At 42.2% G+C, this 16,332-nt stretch overlaps 1 protein-coding gene across 2 annotated transcripts in view; it reads left to right on the forward strand.

The window, feature by feature from the left end:
- Window positions 1-16,332, forward strand: part of Zcchc2 (zinc finger CCHC-type containing 2) — a 46,710-nt gene that overhangs the window by 7,045 nt on the left and 23,333 nt on the right. For both annotated transcript variants that reach the window (XM_021197781.2, XM_029538485.1), the window contains exons 2-4: window positions 5,485-5,596; window positions 8,707-8,783; window positions 10,656-10,727. In XM_021197781.2, coding sequence (XP_021053440.1) covers window positions 5,485-5,596; window positions 8,707-8,783; window positions 10,656-10,727 — 261 coding nt within the window. The remainder of the gene's footprint in view (window positions 1-5,484; window positions 5,597-8,706; window positions 8,784-10,655; window positions 10,728-16,332) is intronic.

Consider the following 16,332-nt stretch of genomic DNA (forward strand, 5'->3'; position numbering starts at 1 on the left):
GTCCATTTCCTTTTGTTGTTGTGCTCTAGGGAATATTTGGCCTTTGGTTGCCTGCCAAGTGGTTCATTAGCAGTGTTCGCTGCTCACTCAAGAAGTAGTTTATCTGAGGTTTTATTTTATATGTATGTATATGCATCATGTATGCCTGGTACCCTTAGAGGCCAGAAGAGGGCTTCAGATGCCCTGGAATTGGAGTTAGATGTGGTTTGAGCTTCCGTGTGGGTGCTAGGAACCAAACCCCAGTTCTTTACAGGAGCGTCCAGTGCTCTGACCACTGAGCCATCTCTCCAGTCCACCTTTAGTTTTTGAAAGGCTACTTTGCAAGCTTCCCAGTGCCCAGTGTAAGATGGAGCTGCCCTCCTCCTCAGGTTTTATGTAAGTATCCTGAAGATGAGTTGGCAGTGAGAACAATGCATGAGATCATGGCTTAGTCAAAGGATGGTTAGCACAAGAGGTGCTGGTGGATGAAGAGGTTACAGAGAACTTTGGGAGTCCAATTAGAGGACTGGCTTATCACCTGTTTGCATGGGAACCAATGAAAATAATGATGAGTCTGTGCTGTGTCTGCTGAAGGTCAACTGTCATTTTTAACTTAATCTGACTTAATCTGTGTAAAAACATTGATTTTTTTTTTTTTTTATTACAGAAGTACCCATTGCTTTTAATGGTACCATTAAACTTCAGTCACTGTGGTGTGATTGATTCTCTTAACCCTTAACTGTTCCCTATTTACCCTGACTGTCCTTTAGTCATGAAGGACTGATGGCATGTTCTTGTGGATCTTGATTCTATAGATTTACAATAATTCCCCACCTATTCCTCTTGAGTTCAGCTTGTCCATCTCATCTTTTGAGTACTGCCACCAGACACATCTTTCTAAAACAACCCTTAGTCATGTTATAGTTTCTTTCAGTGACTGGTGACCCCCCCTGGGCTTTAATAGACTCTTAGCTCAAAGTCCTAGCTGCCCATTCTTTCTTCATAAATACTGCCTTTCCTTCAACACAGGGTTCATGCCAGCCCCTCCTGTGATGATCTTAGGTTATCGGTCTTTTAAGTCTCTGCCACTTCAGATTCCCACTAATACATACATTCTTTTGAAGTTTGGGTACTTCTAGAATTCTTACTACTATTTTGAACATACATAATTGGCTTTCTTGCTAGATCTTTACATTATCTTTTATTTATTTTTGTCATCATTGCATATGTTGTAATTGCTCAGTCATAATTTCTTAAACCTGGGTGTTCAAATGTAGCTCTGGAAGTACTGCTTTAAGACTGAATGCATTGAACAGTGATTTTCTTTTTTTTGGTCTTATTTGTACTCCCTCCTTAAGCCTCGGTATGGGGATGTACAGATGGGTGCAGAGGTCAGAATTATTGACCACTGCTTTATTGTTTGGATAATTGATTTATAGAGAGTCTCCTCCAGGGTTTGGTCTCCAGTTTGTGATTCGTATGAGAGAGAGATGGGGAATGGAGAATACTTTGCTCATGTGTAGGAAGTTAAAAACTTGACTTTGGGCACAGAAATGAGCACTCTGTAAAGTCATGTGGAATTTTTATGCTTATTAGTAAGACTGTGTAAATTGGGATAGTAAAATTGATTTTTGTTTTAAGTGGTCCTGGAGGGGAAAGTAGTTATATGTGATCGGAGGGAGGCCTGTGGTGTTAGAGTACTATTTGAGAAAAAGGCTGTTCTAAAAAGAGGTTGCATGATGCGGTGGTGCAATGAGAAGCTGTTGCTTTTGGAAATGGTTTGTTTCCCTTGGATGGGTAAGTGACCGTCCTCACAGGTTTGCTTAAGTGGCAAATGCTAATACAGTGTGGACCCACTTAACTGCCTGTCACTGTTGAGGCCCTTAGATGTCTACATGGTTCTAAGAAGTCTTCTGCACTAAAGGTGTAGCTGTGGCTCTGCTGGAGGACCTAAAAGGTCTGGTGGCATGTGGGCTGCTAACATCTGAGTTTAGTGTGCTTCCTTCAGAGGGCGTCTTTGGTCTTGTCCTTCTGTGTTCTCCTCTCTCGTGCAGTAAGGCTGTAAAGGGAAAGGCTCTAGAGCATAGCTGTGGGCTAGGGAGGCGCGCGCGCACGCGCGCGCGCGTGTGTGTGTGTGTGTGTGTGTGTGTGTGTGTGTGTGTGTAGGCTAGGTCCTTCTGCACTCTCTCTGTGCTTGTCATCTCACCCCAAAACATCTTGCTGTGGGCATGGACTAGCATAGGAATGAAGCAGTTCCTGGTCCACTTCCCACCTTCTTTGTCAGAAGGTATTTACTACCTGTTTGTTTCCTGTGTCCTTGTCAATTTGTGTCCTCTGTAGAATTTGTTTTTCAGCGTGCACTTGTCATCTTAACAGGTGGCACTATCTAGATTGACTCAGCAGTACGTAAAGGTCAATCCTTGGGTAAAAACTGCTTTCCTCCTTTCCTGCACCCTCCACTTCCTTCTCCTTGGTGAACTTCTGTGTGGGCGCGACTGTGCTGGAGCTTCCTTAATGGTTCAGTTCCCCCCCAAAGGGAATGATACCAACAGTTTTAACTTCTTAATTAGTAATTAAAAGAGGCCCCAAACTTCATAGAGAGTGATAGTGACAGTTCCCTGCCACCTTGTTCCCTCTGTTCAGGCCTGCATAGTTTGCCATTGTTATCCCAAATATCAAAGAATGTGCATAAAAAGAAGCAGTTGTGGTGGCAGAGTATATGTACCCTATAAATTACCTCCCAGCACTCTCTTCAATAGTTGGCATATATACCCATCCTATACAGTAGCCAGTTCTGTCATCCTCTTGCTGAACCGTCTGAGACCCTCATTTCTAGTTAACAAGCCACTAGAAAGAGAGCTCATAGCCACAGCAGAGGGAGGTCTAGATCTTGCATGTTCTGAGATGTGTCCGTTTTATTGTTGCAGCTCAATTCATATACAAGACATGTTTTTCTTAATCTGGAACTTGGTTGTATCAGGTGCTATGGGGTATTCTAAAGACTTGCCTTTGGTTGAGGTAAGATGAGACTTGTCTTGTGCAGCAGCTGCTGGGTAGATGAGAAAGGCAGTAGTTCTCAACTTCTCCTTGGCTTATTTCTTCCACAAAGGTAGGAAGCAAAGCTTTATAGGGGTGGTGGCTGTTATTCCTATATGTGTGGTGACGTCAATGGTAGTTCTCAGATCCCGTGCTGGCCTTCCTTGACTGTCATGTTGTGTGACTTGTGAAGATGGAGGCAGCTAACGACAGCCTTTCACATTTGGTGCTAATAAGCACCACAGTTATGTTTTCCACAGCTCATTGTGAACTTCAGAAACAGCTTCTACATTTATTCTGAAAGGTTTTCAAAGTACTGGTACCTACCTAGACTTAAGGATAAGAAGAAACTAATTGCAGAATTTCATGGGTCTGTGGACTTGGGCTCTAGTTTATTAAACAGCATAAGCCCTCTAGCACCGAGTTAAAAACTCTTCGGTCCCTTCTAACTCTGTTTTGAGGCAGTCTTGCTAAGTAGCTCAGACTGGCCTTGAACTTAAGAGCAGTCTGCTTCAGCTTCCTGTGCAGCTGGCATTATAGGAGTTTACCACCATGCCCAACAATTTTGTTCTTAAACTTAACTTCAGACGTGTGATTTCAGTTGTGAAGCAAACTACTTTCCCATGGCCGTTTGACTTGAATGCTGTGGAAGCAGTGTGGCTAATTAACTATGCTAAGGTACTTGTAACAAAACTTGCTGCCTTACTGTTTTTCAAGCATGGTGGCACTGATTATACCACATCCATCTTGATGGATATAGAGTAATCCCATTGTGGTTTTGATTTTAATTTCCTTATGGAAATCTATTGTGGCATATTTTTCATTTGTTATATTTGAAAGTGTATAGTTTTTAACTTAAACCATATTTTGGCAATGTAAAGAAAAATCTGCTTTAAAGAAAAGAAATGGGCTGGCAAGATGGCTCAGTGGTTAAGAGTGCTTTGCTCCTTCAGAGGACCTGAGTCACCTGGAACTCCAGCTCCAGGGATATCTTATACCTCTGGCCTCTTCCGGCCCAGTTCTCCTGCCCACATGCTGGTACCCACAGGTACACACTGACATTAAAAATAAATTACTAAGGAGTAAGATGGGAGAGAGGTGACTGAAAGTGTTTACTAAGCCTCTTTGGGTAAGGGCTGCCTAAGAGGATGGGAAAGCTTTGTTTCTTTCTCATGACACTGGGGAGGAAAGCTGGGATCTAGAGCATGCTGAGCAGGTTCTCTGCTGCCGAGCCATACGCTAGCACTGCATTACTGCTCAGTTTTTAATAGGATGTACAACAGCGTTGAATTTTTAATTAGCAAAATCTCTCAGGCAAACGTGGGCTGTAAGCAAAGAGTATATGATTTAAGTTAGGATATGTATGAGCTTACTTTTAAAAAGTGATAGCATTGCAAGTTGGTAAAGACTGGGAGACGGAATGTTTTAGCTGTTGGGCCCTGAAGAGATCTGTGTTCGCCTATGACAAGGAGAACACTTTGTAAACACTCGTATTACCTTAGGTATCTGGAAGGTGGAAGTAAGGATCAGTTCCCAAGAGTATTTAATGTACTTTATTCACATAAATAAAGCTGTCATCTGGAATCGCACATGCATTGTCAGACAGTTTGGGTCATTAAACGGCAGGAGAAAATACCTTGCATGAGATCCCTGACACGTTTCAGGTCCTCTCTTCCTGGCATTTCTTGACACAGTTAAAAAAAAGTCAGTGTCTGTTTGGTTCTTGCGACAAGTGATGTTAAAACTAGTGGTGTTTTGAGGTAAGAGGCCAGGATAGAGGAAGGAAGGGCTATTTTCTGTTTTTCTGCTTACCCAGAGTCCTATAATAACAGTGTATGCGTAGCACTGCTTTAATTCTGGAAAGCTATAAGCTTGGTGTGCTTTTTATTATTATAAAATCCAATCTTTGAGGCACACCCCCAAAGTCAACTTGTGATGGATGGGCTACGTAGACAGTCAGGGTCAGAGTGTCTGGTTTCTGTGTGACTTGACAGTAAACCATCCATACATAGTGTTTCTTACAAAGATTTGTATGTGTTGATGGTGCTGTTGATAACACTTTCCTACTGGTACATCCTGTTAGGCTGTCACTAAAACCAATCAGTAGATAAACTTTATGTAATGATTAACATACACAGTACCTTGGGAAATTAACATAAATTATACTAGTTATTTTATATGTCCTTTTGATTCTGGTTCACGTGGTATAGAATGAACACCACTGGCAACTCTGATTAGCAGCATTGGATTTCTGTGTGTTAAAATAGCTGGGAAAGAAAATATTTGAAAGGATTATTACTTTTAAATAAAAATGAGTGTTCATACTGCTACTTGTGACTCTGACACTTGGAATCTTTTTACCCTTAATGTTTAATCACTTGTAACTAGTACAATCATTATCCAGACTGTAGGACTTGACTCTTGTGGAATTTTCTACCCTGATATGGATTAACACATTTTCTCTTCCAGAATGACTCTGCTTGTGGTGACTACATACAGAGTAGTGAGATTGGTGTAGTAGAACAAGCCCAAATACCTCAAGACGGACTCACTGTGGCCCCTCACCGTGCTCAGCGAGAAGGTATGCTGTATTTGTTGTTTTTACAATGATTATCATAGGGTTTTGAAGTTGTTGCTGTTGCTGCTGGTGATGATAGTGGGTGGTTGGATGGTTGGTTGGTTGGTTGGTTGGTTGGTTGAGAAAGGGTCTCATATAGCCCAAGCTAGCCCAGATTCACTATATAACTAAAGCTGACATTGAACTCCTGATCTTTCTGCCTCCATCTCCCAAGGGCAAGGACTATAGGCCTTTGCCACCGTGCCTAGTTTATGTGATGCTGGGGAGCCAATTTAGGGCTCATACATGCTAAATAAGCACTCTGTCAACTGAGCTACATGGCTAGCCCCAATTCCGTTTAATTCTTAACTCTTAGTTTTAGCGAAATCCCATTGGTACTGGGCTTTTGCCCTAAAGCAGTGCTCCAAATGTTCTGACTTCTATGTCCTGGGGTCCCCTTGCTCTGCAGCCCTGTACTGTTCTCTCCAGTGTGTCTGGCCTGTGTCGTGGACAGTTGTCTCTATAGCTGTCTCTTAAACCTCTATGTGTGCTTCTGGAGGGCTAAGACTTTATCCTATTACTAAAATACTTAGTATAGCATTTCATCTATAGTGTCCAGTGTTTACTATTAAAAGGAAAAAAGAAAATCAACAAAGTCCGTAATATCAGGGTGAAGAAAATTTTCACACCCATTTCCTGGTAGCCATGCGGTATCAAAGAGGAATTATGGGAATGAAAGCACATTACCATCTAAAAAGAAATGGTCTGGTTGTTCCCTTTTCTTTGCATTTGGGAAGTCCATAAGCTCATACTGGGAGGAAGTTTGAAACAAAATGTGGGCTACTATGTAGATTGCAGATGAACCAAGGATGCATAAGACATACTCAGCCGCAACTCTGAGTTTGTGTCAGAATGCCTCCTCTTCACTATGATCCTTTTGATGCAGTTTTCCTGAGAGGAAGTCTATGTTTGTTTAATTATTACAGATGTTTATCTAATTACCACCTCTGTTTAAGATGATGATGGTACTGTCCCAACTAAACTTTAACCAGAAACTACTTCACCTCAGTTCAGCTTATTGAACATTAGTAACCTGATGCAGAATTTAACTTTTATAATGTTTTGTTCTCGTAAAAACTTGTTGAGGTTTAGACTATTTCAAAATGATAGTAGTCATTTGAAAGTGGTACTGTGGTTCTTCATTTTTAACTGTTAAAAACGTGAAGTATATATAATACTTGCTCTCTGGTTTACATTTACTAGGGTTAAGACAGGTAACAGCAGGTATAATCTGAAGCTGAACCCATATTCCCAACTTGGTAACAGCATCAGCGTTCTGACCCCCTTTTCCCTCCGCTAAACAGCAAATACAAAGAGCTGGCTCAGTTGGTAATGTGCTTGCGAGCACAAGGACTTACAAATTAGATCCGTAGTGCCTATGTACAAAAAGCCAGGCACAGCAGCAGAGGTCACTGACCAACCCAGTCACCGAGCCCCAGCTCTAGTAAGACACACTTCAAAACAACATCCACACAGACACAGACACACACCCCACTGGGGTGGGCGTGGGGCTGGGGAGAAGGATGACCCAAACTGGCCTTGCTTGCAGTCCTCATGGCTTCGCCTGTGCTGATCTGGGATCACAGCCAGTACGAACGCTTTAGGCAAGCCCTCTAAATGAAGCCCCTCCACAGCCCCAGACTGCTCAACACCAGTTAGTTCAGTAAGGTTTGATTTGCTAGCATCCTCTTTTAAGGGATTCAGTTACAGCAGTTTTGGGGAACACAGACCTTCCCGTTCCTCTTTGGTCATTGTAGCATTACACAGGTTTGAGGATTGCCGTCAGGTGTATGAGATTCTTTTTCTACTTTCGCTCTGAGCAGCCATCAGACCATGCATTTTGAAAGTTGGCATGAAGTGCTGTCATGGCTCTGTCTCTGCTTATTCCAAGTACATTTCCTGGTGCTGCCTTTCTGTGTTTTGTGCTTCATGCTCTCTCGTTGCTCACCTTTCATGGTGTGTAACAATCTTGCTGTCACTTCTGTGCTTTTGCTCCTTTAACTTGTTCTAAAGCAAAAGGAATGCTCCACTCCTCTTCTCTGCCAACACCCCCAAGTTGATGAGTGACTCTCCATCCCTACCACAGTCCCGTGGCATTGCTTTCTCAGCCTCTATTGCCATCATTGTCAAAGTCCTTACTGTCAGCCTCTAAAGGCACAGCCTCAGCATCCAGTGAGTATTGTACCTGCTGTACACTCACTGTACAGCAGTCTGGTTGACTTTAGATCTTTGTGTTGTAGAGTCAACCTTTTCAGATTGGCTGCCACCCACCTCCTGCTGCTCTTCCTCCTCTTCTTCCTCTTCCTCCCCACCCCTTCTTTTTTCCAACTTGATGATTTCTTTTCTATGAGAACTTAGTGAAGGAGCTGTAGAGTGAGTAGCCGAGGGCTCGCATGTTTACTTAGTTGATGAATAGACTGCTTATCTGTGTAGAGAGCTTATTCTTCTGTTTACTACCCTGTGTTCACTCTTTGACCCTGTTGTAAACTATACATTCAGTTCCTTTACAGCGAGACTTTATGGTTTCTTACAGTTATCAGTTTATAGGACATTTTACCCATTCCAGGAGGTACAAAATCCCCTTCTGGCCTCTGTGGGCACATACATGTGGTACACATACATACATGCAGGTAAAACACTCATACATGTACAAATGAAAAACAAAATCTAGATATTTTCTAAGTTATTCCTGTTATCTATACAAATAATTGAAGAGGCTGTCCATATTTAGTTCATTCCAGAGTGCTGTACTATGATAATTTGAATAAGAATTTTTATTATTATCCTTTAGAAAACAATCTTCACTAAAATATCTTTTGATTATTTATTTGTTTTGGTGTTGACTGCTTGGACTGGTGGACTGCTTGAACATTCAGCATCTTGACATATATAGGAAACGTTCACTCGTGGTTGAGTGGCATATTGCCGTGTATCAGTTTTTTTCATGAGTTAAGGCCAGTCGTAAAGATTAAGTAACTTAATAACTGGCATTTGTCAAGTTATCAGATTCCTTTAGGTAACTGAATATGCATGTGATCTCTGTTACAAGTCCGCGTGTGTGTTTTTTCTTTCAGCTGTCCACATTGAGAAGATCATGCTGAAAGGAGTCCAGAGAAAAAGGGCTGACAAGTACTGGGAGTACACTTTCAAAGTAAGCCGTCCTCATCCCAAGGGCTTCATTCTCCATATCACGGAGAAGCTATTCTCCATATCACGGAGAAGCTAATAGCAGGCTCGCTGCTGTAAAGACGAATGAAAGAACGAACGGAAAAACAGACAGACAGACGATTGATAGATGATACATAGATAATAGGTGATAGATAGAAAGAAAGGTAGGTAGATGATTGATAGATAATATAACAGGTAGGTAGATAATAGATAGGATGATGCATAGATAGATGGAGGTTTTAAAAACAAGTAAGAACCTTGAACTTGGGGAAACTATTGAAAATGTATGGTGTAAGATGCATCATTTAAAAGTACAAGTAAATATTTCACAAGTGCCTGTAGACCCCAGGCCTTCCCTGTCCTGGCTTTACTTTCCTGACTGCTCTGCTTTCCTTGCTCATGGGGTTTTTCATCCCTGCTGTGTGGCTTTGTCATCTTGTTGGCTGTGAACTGCAGGCCTGGTTCTTGCTTCCCACTGCTGCAGCTTTACTGTTGAGCCCTGTGCGGTTGCATCGCATATACTCAGGCTGCCTGCAGTGAAGCCAGGGTTCTCACAGCACCACTGACCATGTTCCAGCTGACCATGTTCCACTTTCCTGACAACTTCCCTCCCTCTGATAAAGTGCTTTCTCCTTCCTCTGCAGATTACTATCACTGTAGCTCTCATAGATCCTTGGGCAGAGCATCTTATGGAAGTGGGTGCCCTCATCCCTGCTGTCCTATAGTGTCTGCCTTGCTCAGTACACTTGTTGAATGATTTTCAAAACTTCTACTTTGAAGGAGAAAAATCCTTGACTTTGTGATTTCTGTTTCCAATTTCCATGTGTCTCACTTTTGGGGTATTTGGCTCTTGGCCCTTGAAACTCGGCATGCTGGCTTCTCCTTTAGTTGTTGGAACTCACAGCTTTTCTCTAAGACCTTTCTCCTTATCCTGGACCAAAGCACAGCTAACATCTGGCTCAAGTGCTCCCTCTCTGGAGAGCCTTCTTAACACCAGCTACTCTTGTTTCAGGCCTTAGTCTCCATCTTTGAAGTAAACACTGGTAGAAATTCTTACATATTTGTTTGGTTTTATGTGACGCTGACATGCGACTGAACTCAGACTTCAGTTGCCATGTCTACTCCTGTATACACCTGCCCAGGTAGATATTTTTCATTTAAGAAATGTACCAGTCAATAAGGGTTGCTACATAGCATTTTTATGTATTTAAAAAGTACATTAAAAGTGATGTGATTAATTGATAAGACTTAGATATTAGTGTAATAGTCACCTATTTTACAGTTGTACAGTGGAAATTAAAGTCCACAGAATTCTAAGTGTCCAGGAGGCAGTACAGCACAGCTGATTGCAGTCCTAGATCCTGTTCTTTTTGGGCCACACTTACCTCCTTTTCTTGATCTGAAAATGCAGGTAAGGATGCTTGCCCAAGCATCTTTCTAGGACTTAAAGCATGTGAACTCTTTTGAGAAGATAAATCTCCCTCACTCTGCCTCTCTTGTAGCCATACATTTAGTGAGCCTAAGGAGACAGGACTTGGGTCTTTTGGATCTACCCTGTCATAGTATCATTTTTCTACTTAACCAAAAAAGCAAGACATTTCTGAAAAACTAGTTCCTAAAAATTACCAAAGCAGTTACATTTTAATACTGCTTTTTAAAAAATACAATTTAGAAAGAATTACTGTAAAACTTTTTTCAGTAGAATGTCAGAAACTATGAGAGAGAATGCTAGCTAAACTTTATACCTCTGATTGCTAATCTTAAACTTAAGGCCTTTTGTTTTACACATGGCTTTTTCCCCAGCCAGTTCTTGCCTAAGCAATAACCATACAATATGTGTGTTTTCTTAAATCAGGTAAATTGGTCTGACCTTTCAGTCACAACAGTAACAAAAACCCACCAAGAGCTACAGGAATTTCTACTGAAGGTAAAATTATAGATTTTGTTGTTAAGATTTGTATATGCTATAGAGATTCCTAAAGTTACAATGTCAAAAGAATCACCAAGAAAATTAAAGCACACATAGGTTAACTCCAAACTCGGAATGAATAGAGGTGTAGAAAATGTTACCCTGTGTGTCTTCTTACCTTGTTACCAGCATAAGTGGCGGAAGAATTCGCTTTAGAAAATGGGTCCCCATTCTTAGGCTTCTACAGAGTTGTTCATCTGCAGCGAGAAGAGGCCTCTTTTCCTGGTACCTAACACACTGCAGTTCCCCTCTGTGGGCTCTTCCTGAACCTTGCTCCTTTTTTCCTTGGAGTTCATCCTTCTCCCACCCTGCTTTCAACAGTTCTTAATACTATTGGGACTTTGAAGTTGGTGGAATTACCTTTGGCAAGTTTGTTTTCTGCACAGCCTTACCTGTTCCCTTCAGTAAAAGTACTAATCATATGTAATTGAAAAAATGAAAGACCTCATAGAAGGGGGGGGGGACTACGTCTGTGTGGTCAATAAATTACTCTTGCTCAGTAAGTAAATACCTGACAGTTTATTGTTGACAGGGAGATAACGCTGAAAAATCCAGAAACAAGAAGTTGTCCTAACTCACTTACCAAGCTTTGTTTGAGAGTGTCATTACCACACACCAGATTTGAAGATTTTGCTGGGATTCACCTTGTGTGCCTGTTCACATCACTGTGGATGTGTTGATCCTTAACTCTGCAAGGGACTGATTTTCACCAGTCTGTCAGCTTCCAGAATAATTCTGGAGGTTGGTTCTCTGACACTTTGGCACACTGTCAAAACGTTAGTTTGCTGGATTTTTTTAGTTGGTATCGATTAAGCCAATTAAATAGTTTCTTTTTCCTGTGGCTTGTTTTAAACTGAATTCTCCCACACCCCTCTCCTCATGTTTTATAAAAAAAATAGATTTTTTTTCTCATACTATATATCATACAGCTTCCCCAGTTTCTCACCACCTCCCTTCCCATCCATCCAGATCCACTTTTTTTTTGTCTCTCATTAGAAAAGAACAGGCTTCTAAGAGAGAACAATAAATCATTAACTAAAGTATAATAAGATAAAACAAAAACTACCATAGTGAAATTGGACAGGACAACCCAACAGAAGGAAGCGAGCCCAATAAAGAAACTGCAAGCTGTAGTATACACAGAGAGGACCTGGGCAGGCCTCATGCTTCCGGCTTCAGTCTCTGAGATCGTCCGAGCTTTGCTCACTGATTTAGAACTTAATTCTTCTAGTGTCCTCATCCCCTCTGGCTCTTAAACTCTTCCTGACTCCTCTTCCACAGGGTCCCCTGAGCTCTGAGGGGAGGGGTTAATGGAGACATCCCATTTAGAGCTGTGTGTTCCAAGGTTTTGCTTTCTCTTTTGATGGTGATTAAATAAAGCACTGCTCTTAAGTATAGCAAAAATGCTGTTCGGGGTTTTACTCTTGGTTTCTAGAGTCTCTCAACTCTAGGGGAGCCTAACAACTCCCTAAATTAGTAACATCCTGACCACCTGCTTGTAAAGATGGGGTGAGCTTCATTCATGTCTAGTCACCCAGACCTGGGACCCTCCTATCCATCCCAGACAGTGTGATGAGAAAGAAGGCAGCGGCAGAAGGGCTGGCGACATGGGCATGACTCACTGGAACAATCAAAGGTGCCAGGGCAGAGTGGCAGGGACCCTGCGGGGGCTGAGATCCAGACCACACAACAGCAGGGAGACAGCCCTTCACAACAAGTGGGTTGGGTCTGCCTCTTTTCTTTGCATACATTTTCGAATCTCTTCTGCTTATCACTTGTGTCTTGATAGGATACATTTACCAGCACTTAATGTCAGTTAAATAAGCAGTTATGATCATCCACCATTTGGATTTGGAACAGGAACACTTGTGTCTTCATTTCTTCTGTTTTCTTCGGGGCACATTCCTAGCATTGAAGAATGAGTTCCAGAGGTGCAGAGAGAGGGTTGAAGTTCTTAGTGGAGCCAGTCACTGCCACCTGTCAAGGCCATGTTACTTGATGCCAACTTGTGTGTGATGTGGCCACCTTTTTGTCTGTCCTGGCAACAGAGCCCACTGCAAGGCTCTGCCTTCCATCTAGCACTCTCCTTCCTTGGGGTTTCCCCCTAAGCTTCAGCAGTGCTGTCCTGACAGATTACATAAAAGCTAAGTGTGTAACAACAAAGCCCCAAGTGCCTTCTCATTCTTCAGGGCCATGGGAATTAACCCTCAGCGTAGTTAGCAGGTTTCTTAAGTGCATGACCTGCATGACCTCCACTCTTACCTGGAATAATTTGCACTGTGTTCCTAAAAATGAATTGCCTCTTGTCAGCTATTTCCAGGCTGCCTACCTGCAGCTTGAATGTTGTAGGAATGAGAGCAGAGCTGCCCTGAGCGCCCGTTTACTGGGGCTGTGTGGCAGGTGGTGTTGAACTGCAGTGAGTGTTTGAGGTTGGGTTGCTGAGGTCTCTATTCATGAGAACAGCTGCTTCTGCCCTCCATGTTCTGCCCCCCTCTGGTTTGTTTTTCATATTATCACAGCAGCTCTGTGAGTTTTTATTTCTCCTTCGCTGCTGTATCTGCAGTTCCTGAAATCATACCCGGGAACCGAGTAGGAGTTTAGTTGCGTGCTGACTTGTTGAATGGGATGGACTGTATGTTGTAGGGAGTTTTATAAGTGACAATACAGGATACAGCATAGACACTAACTTCCTCTGGAGTGCACTGCAGCCCCTGAAAGAGTATGCTCCAGAAGCTCACCGTCATCCTAACACTCCTGAGTGGAGCTACTGCTGACGCACTGCTGGTGTGCATCCTGCGAGCTGATTCTGGAGCTGGGCTGGGAGGCTTTCTAATCAAGCCAGACCCAGTCATTTCTAATTATGAAAAGAAAAGTACTCCACACATGTGGAGTCTGCTTTAAAGACTCCAGAGCTAATGCGATGTTTAAGATTGAAACCCAACCAGAATCCTGTGGTTCAGGTGACCTTCAAGCCCAAGCTTCTCTCCAAATGTAGAGTGGCGGCAACCTGGCTTTCTTCAGGGTCTTGCCATCACAATTGTAGTCTATTAAAGTCTGAAGGCATTGGATTGGTAAGAAAGACAGCACTGGGATTTATAGCACAGTTTAAATTGATTGTCCCCTTTTCAGAGTGAAGGAATTCTTCAATGAGGGCCTGCCTCATGGTGCCCTACTTCCTGAAGTAAAGAAAGGGATATGGGCTCTCATGAACATGGAGAGAAGCCTGATCCACTTATGTGAACCATTGTTGTGTCCCTCAAGGTCCTTGGGTGCCAGGGTCATGATGAGCGAGTTGCCGAAAAGCTTCTGAGTCTTTGCAGGCTGTCGGTGCATAGGAGAGGGTGGCTGATGGAGCTCCCAAAAATTGAGTTGATGAATGGTAGTCAGCGATGTCAGTGATGGTGTCCAGACCTCCAGACAAGATCCAAAGCCATGCAACAGGAGACTAAAATGGTTACAAATAAGGCCATTCCCCCTCCTCCACCCCCCCACCACACTGATGACCATTAGTGCTGCTGGTATTCTTAGGAGACTTTTTAAGGTGAAGGCAGCAACTCCCTGTTGGGAATAAACAGTTTATTCTTGCAACCTTTTTATTAATAAGAAAGATTAAATCAAGGTAAATGGTTGCACACTAGACTTGAGCGTATCTAGGCACGCTGAAGAGAAACTTGTATCTAGGCATAAAACCTTTCATTACTCTGAGGTTGTACAGAAGACATGGGAGGCTGCGTCTGTTATGACTAAGATGGAAAGAGAAGAAGAAATATCCCATGTTACATAGGATATAAAAGACATACTGTAAAGCTTTATTTTTAGCAAAAAGATTCCCTTCCAGCTAAGTAGGCCCTGGAAATGAAGAGAAAACAACATGAAAATAAACTAGATTGCATACTGATGCATGTCCAATCTCAATCCAGCAATGTGACCTTGATCGTTGATTTGATGGCACTTTGTGTGATATAATCCTGTTATATAAAGCAACTATCAGTGGTTTGAAACTTGAAATAGTCATCTCTGCCAAACATCTCTGGTTTTCTTTGTCAGCATATACATATTCCATAGAAATTATGGCACTGAGGAGGTAGTTTACTTGTAAACATATTTGCAACATAAGCAAGAACATCCATGTAAAAGCTGAGTGTGGTCAGCCATGTTCGTAGCCCTAGCACCAGAGTGTTGAGGGACAGGTGGATCCCCTGAAATCACTGGCCAGCTCTAGCCAATTCAGGGACAGGAGATGAGCTGGAAAACACTCGGTGTCATCTTCTGTCCTCCACATGCTTGCCCACGCACTTGTATACACAGGTTCATACATATATATGTGCATGCACTATATGTACTAAATAAAGAAAATCATGTTCAAAACTAATAAAAATACCCAGTATCAAAAATCTATTAAAATGCTATTGTCAAAGTATCATTGTTGAAATAAGTAGTGCCCATTCGGAAAATGTATCAGTTCAGAATTTGTTTCTCCAGGGTGGTGTTTAGAGGACATGATTCCACAGTGAGGGCGTGGATGCCACTGACTGTTTATCTCCCCAGATGGACTAGCAGATACTGACCAAGCATCCCCGTGCCGTGTCACTGTGCTCGACATGAGTGCTGCCACCTTAGTAAGGGGACAGATCAAGTCATACGGATTGTTTTTATAAAGATTAGGCTGTGTGACTCTACTCTTCCCTTTATTCTGGGTTTTAGTGAAAGTGACAGTAAATCAGAAGTTAATCCTATATGTCAAAACTGAACTCTTAAAAGAGTTAGTTTTAGAATTCATCTTTTTAGGAATCTTTTTAAATTTAACAAGTTAAATAATACTGTAAGAGTTTTGTTTATGTTTTTTTCTTGGCCGGAAGATAGTTTCTTATAGATTCTAGCACATTGCTTGTAGGACACATCCGTCATGTGGAGAAAAACTCTCCAGGAGTGGTTTGTTTGTTTGTTTTTATGTGGGCAGTGTATGTCTACACATAGAGGTCAGAGGCGCCCTTGAAGAGTCCCTTCTCTGTGCCCACTTTTACCTGGGCTTGAGGAAATCTTTAGCCTTGAGCCAACCATCTCACCAGCTCTGATGGGTGTTTTTGGTGTAAATAAAATTGCAAGGAGTTGACCCAGCTTTCAATCTTGGTTCTTTATTTGGCAGATAGCGTTTAATTGTTCGCCACTGCCTGAGATAAAAATGTGAGAAGCAGAAAGGAAGCACAGAACTGATAACAATAGAGGCAGAGAGAACACTTTTCAGAATAGTACCCCAGGCTTAAAGTGCCAGCTGTACTATGCAGAATGCCAGGTTTGCCTTGAAACTTTGTATAAATGCCACCTCAAATGGGGAGAAGAGCTTGGTGTGAGATCTGTATGCCAGACACTGCAGGCATGCTGGATACTTGGGTTTCCCATATACTTTGGCTAGTCCTGAGAGATGTGCTTCCTACACACAGACATGTATAACTTCAGCCTGGTGCCTTGGAAAGAAGGCTTTGAGATGGGTAATGAAGAGAAGGCGTTTATGTTTGTTTATAGTTCAGCAGGTAAAATCTTAGTGCTGGATATTGTGTTTTTT

This window comes from Mus pahari, chromosome 5 (genome assembly GCF_900095145.1).
Source record: "Mus pahari chromosome 5, PAHARI_EIJ_v1.1, whole genome shotgun sequence".
NCBI lineage: Eukaryota > Metazoa > Chordata > Mammalia > Rodentia > Muridae > Mus > Mus pahari.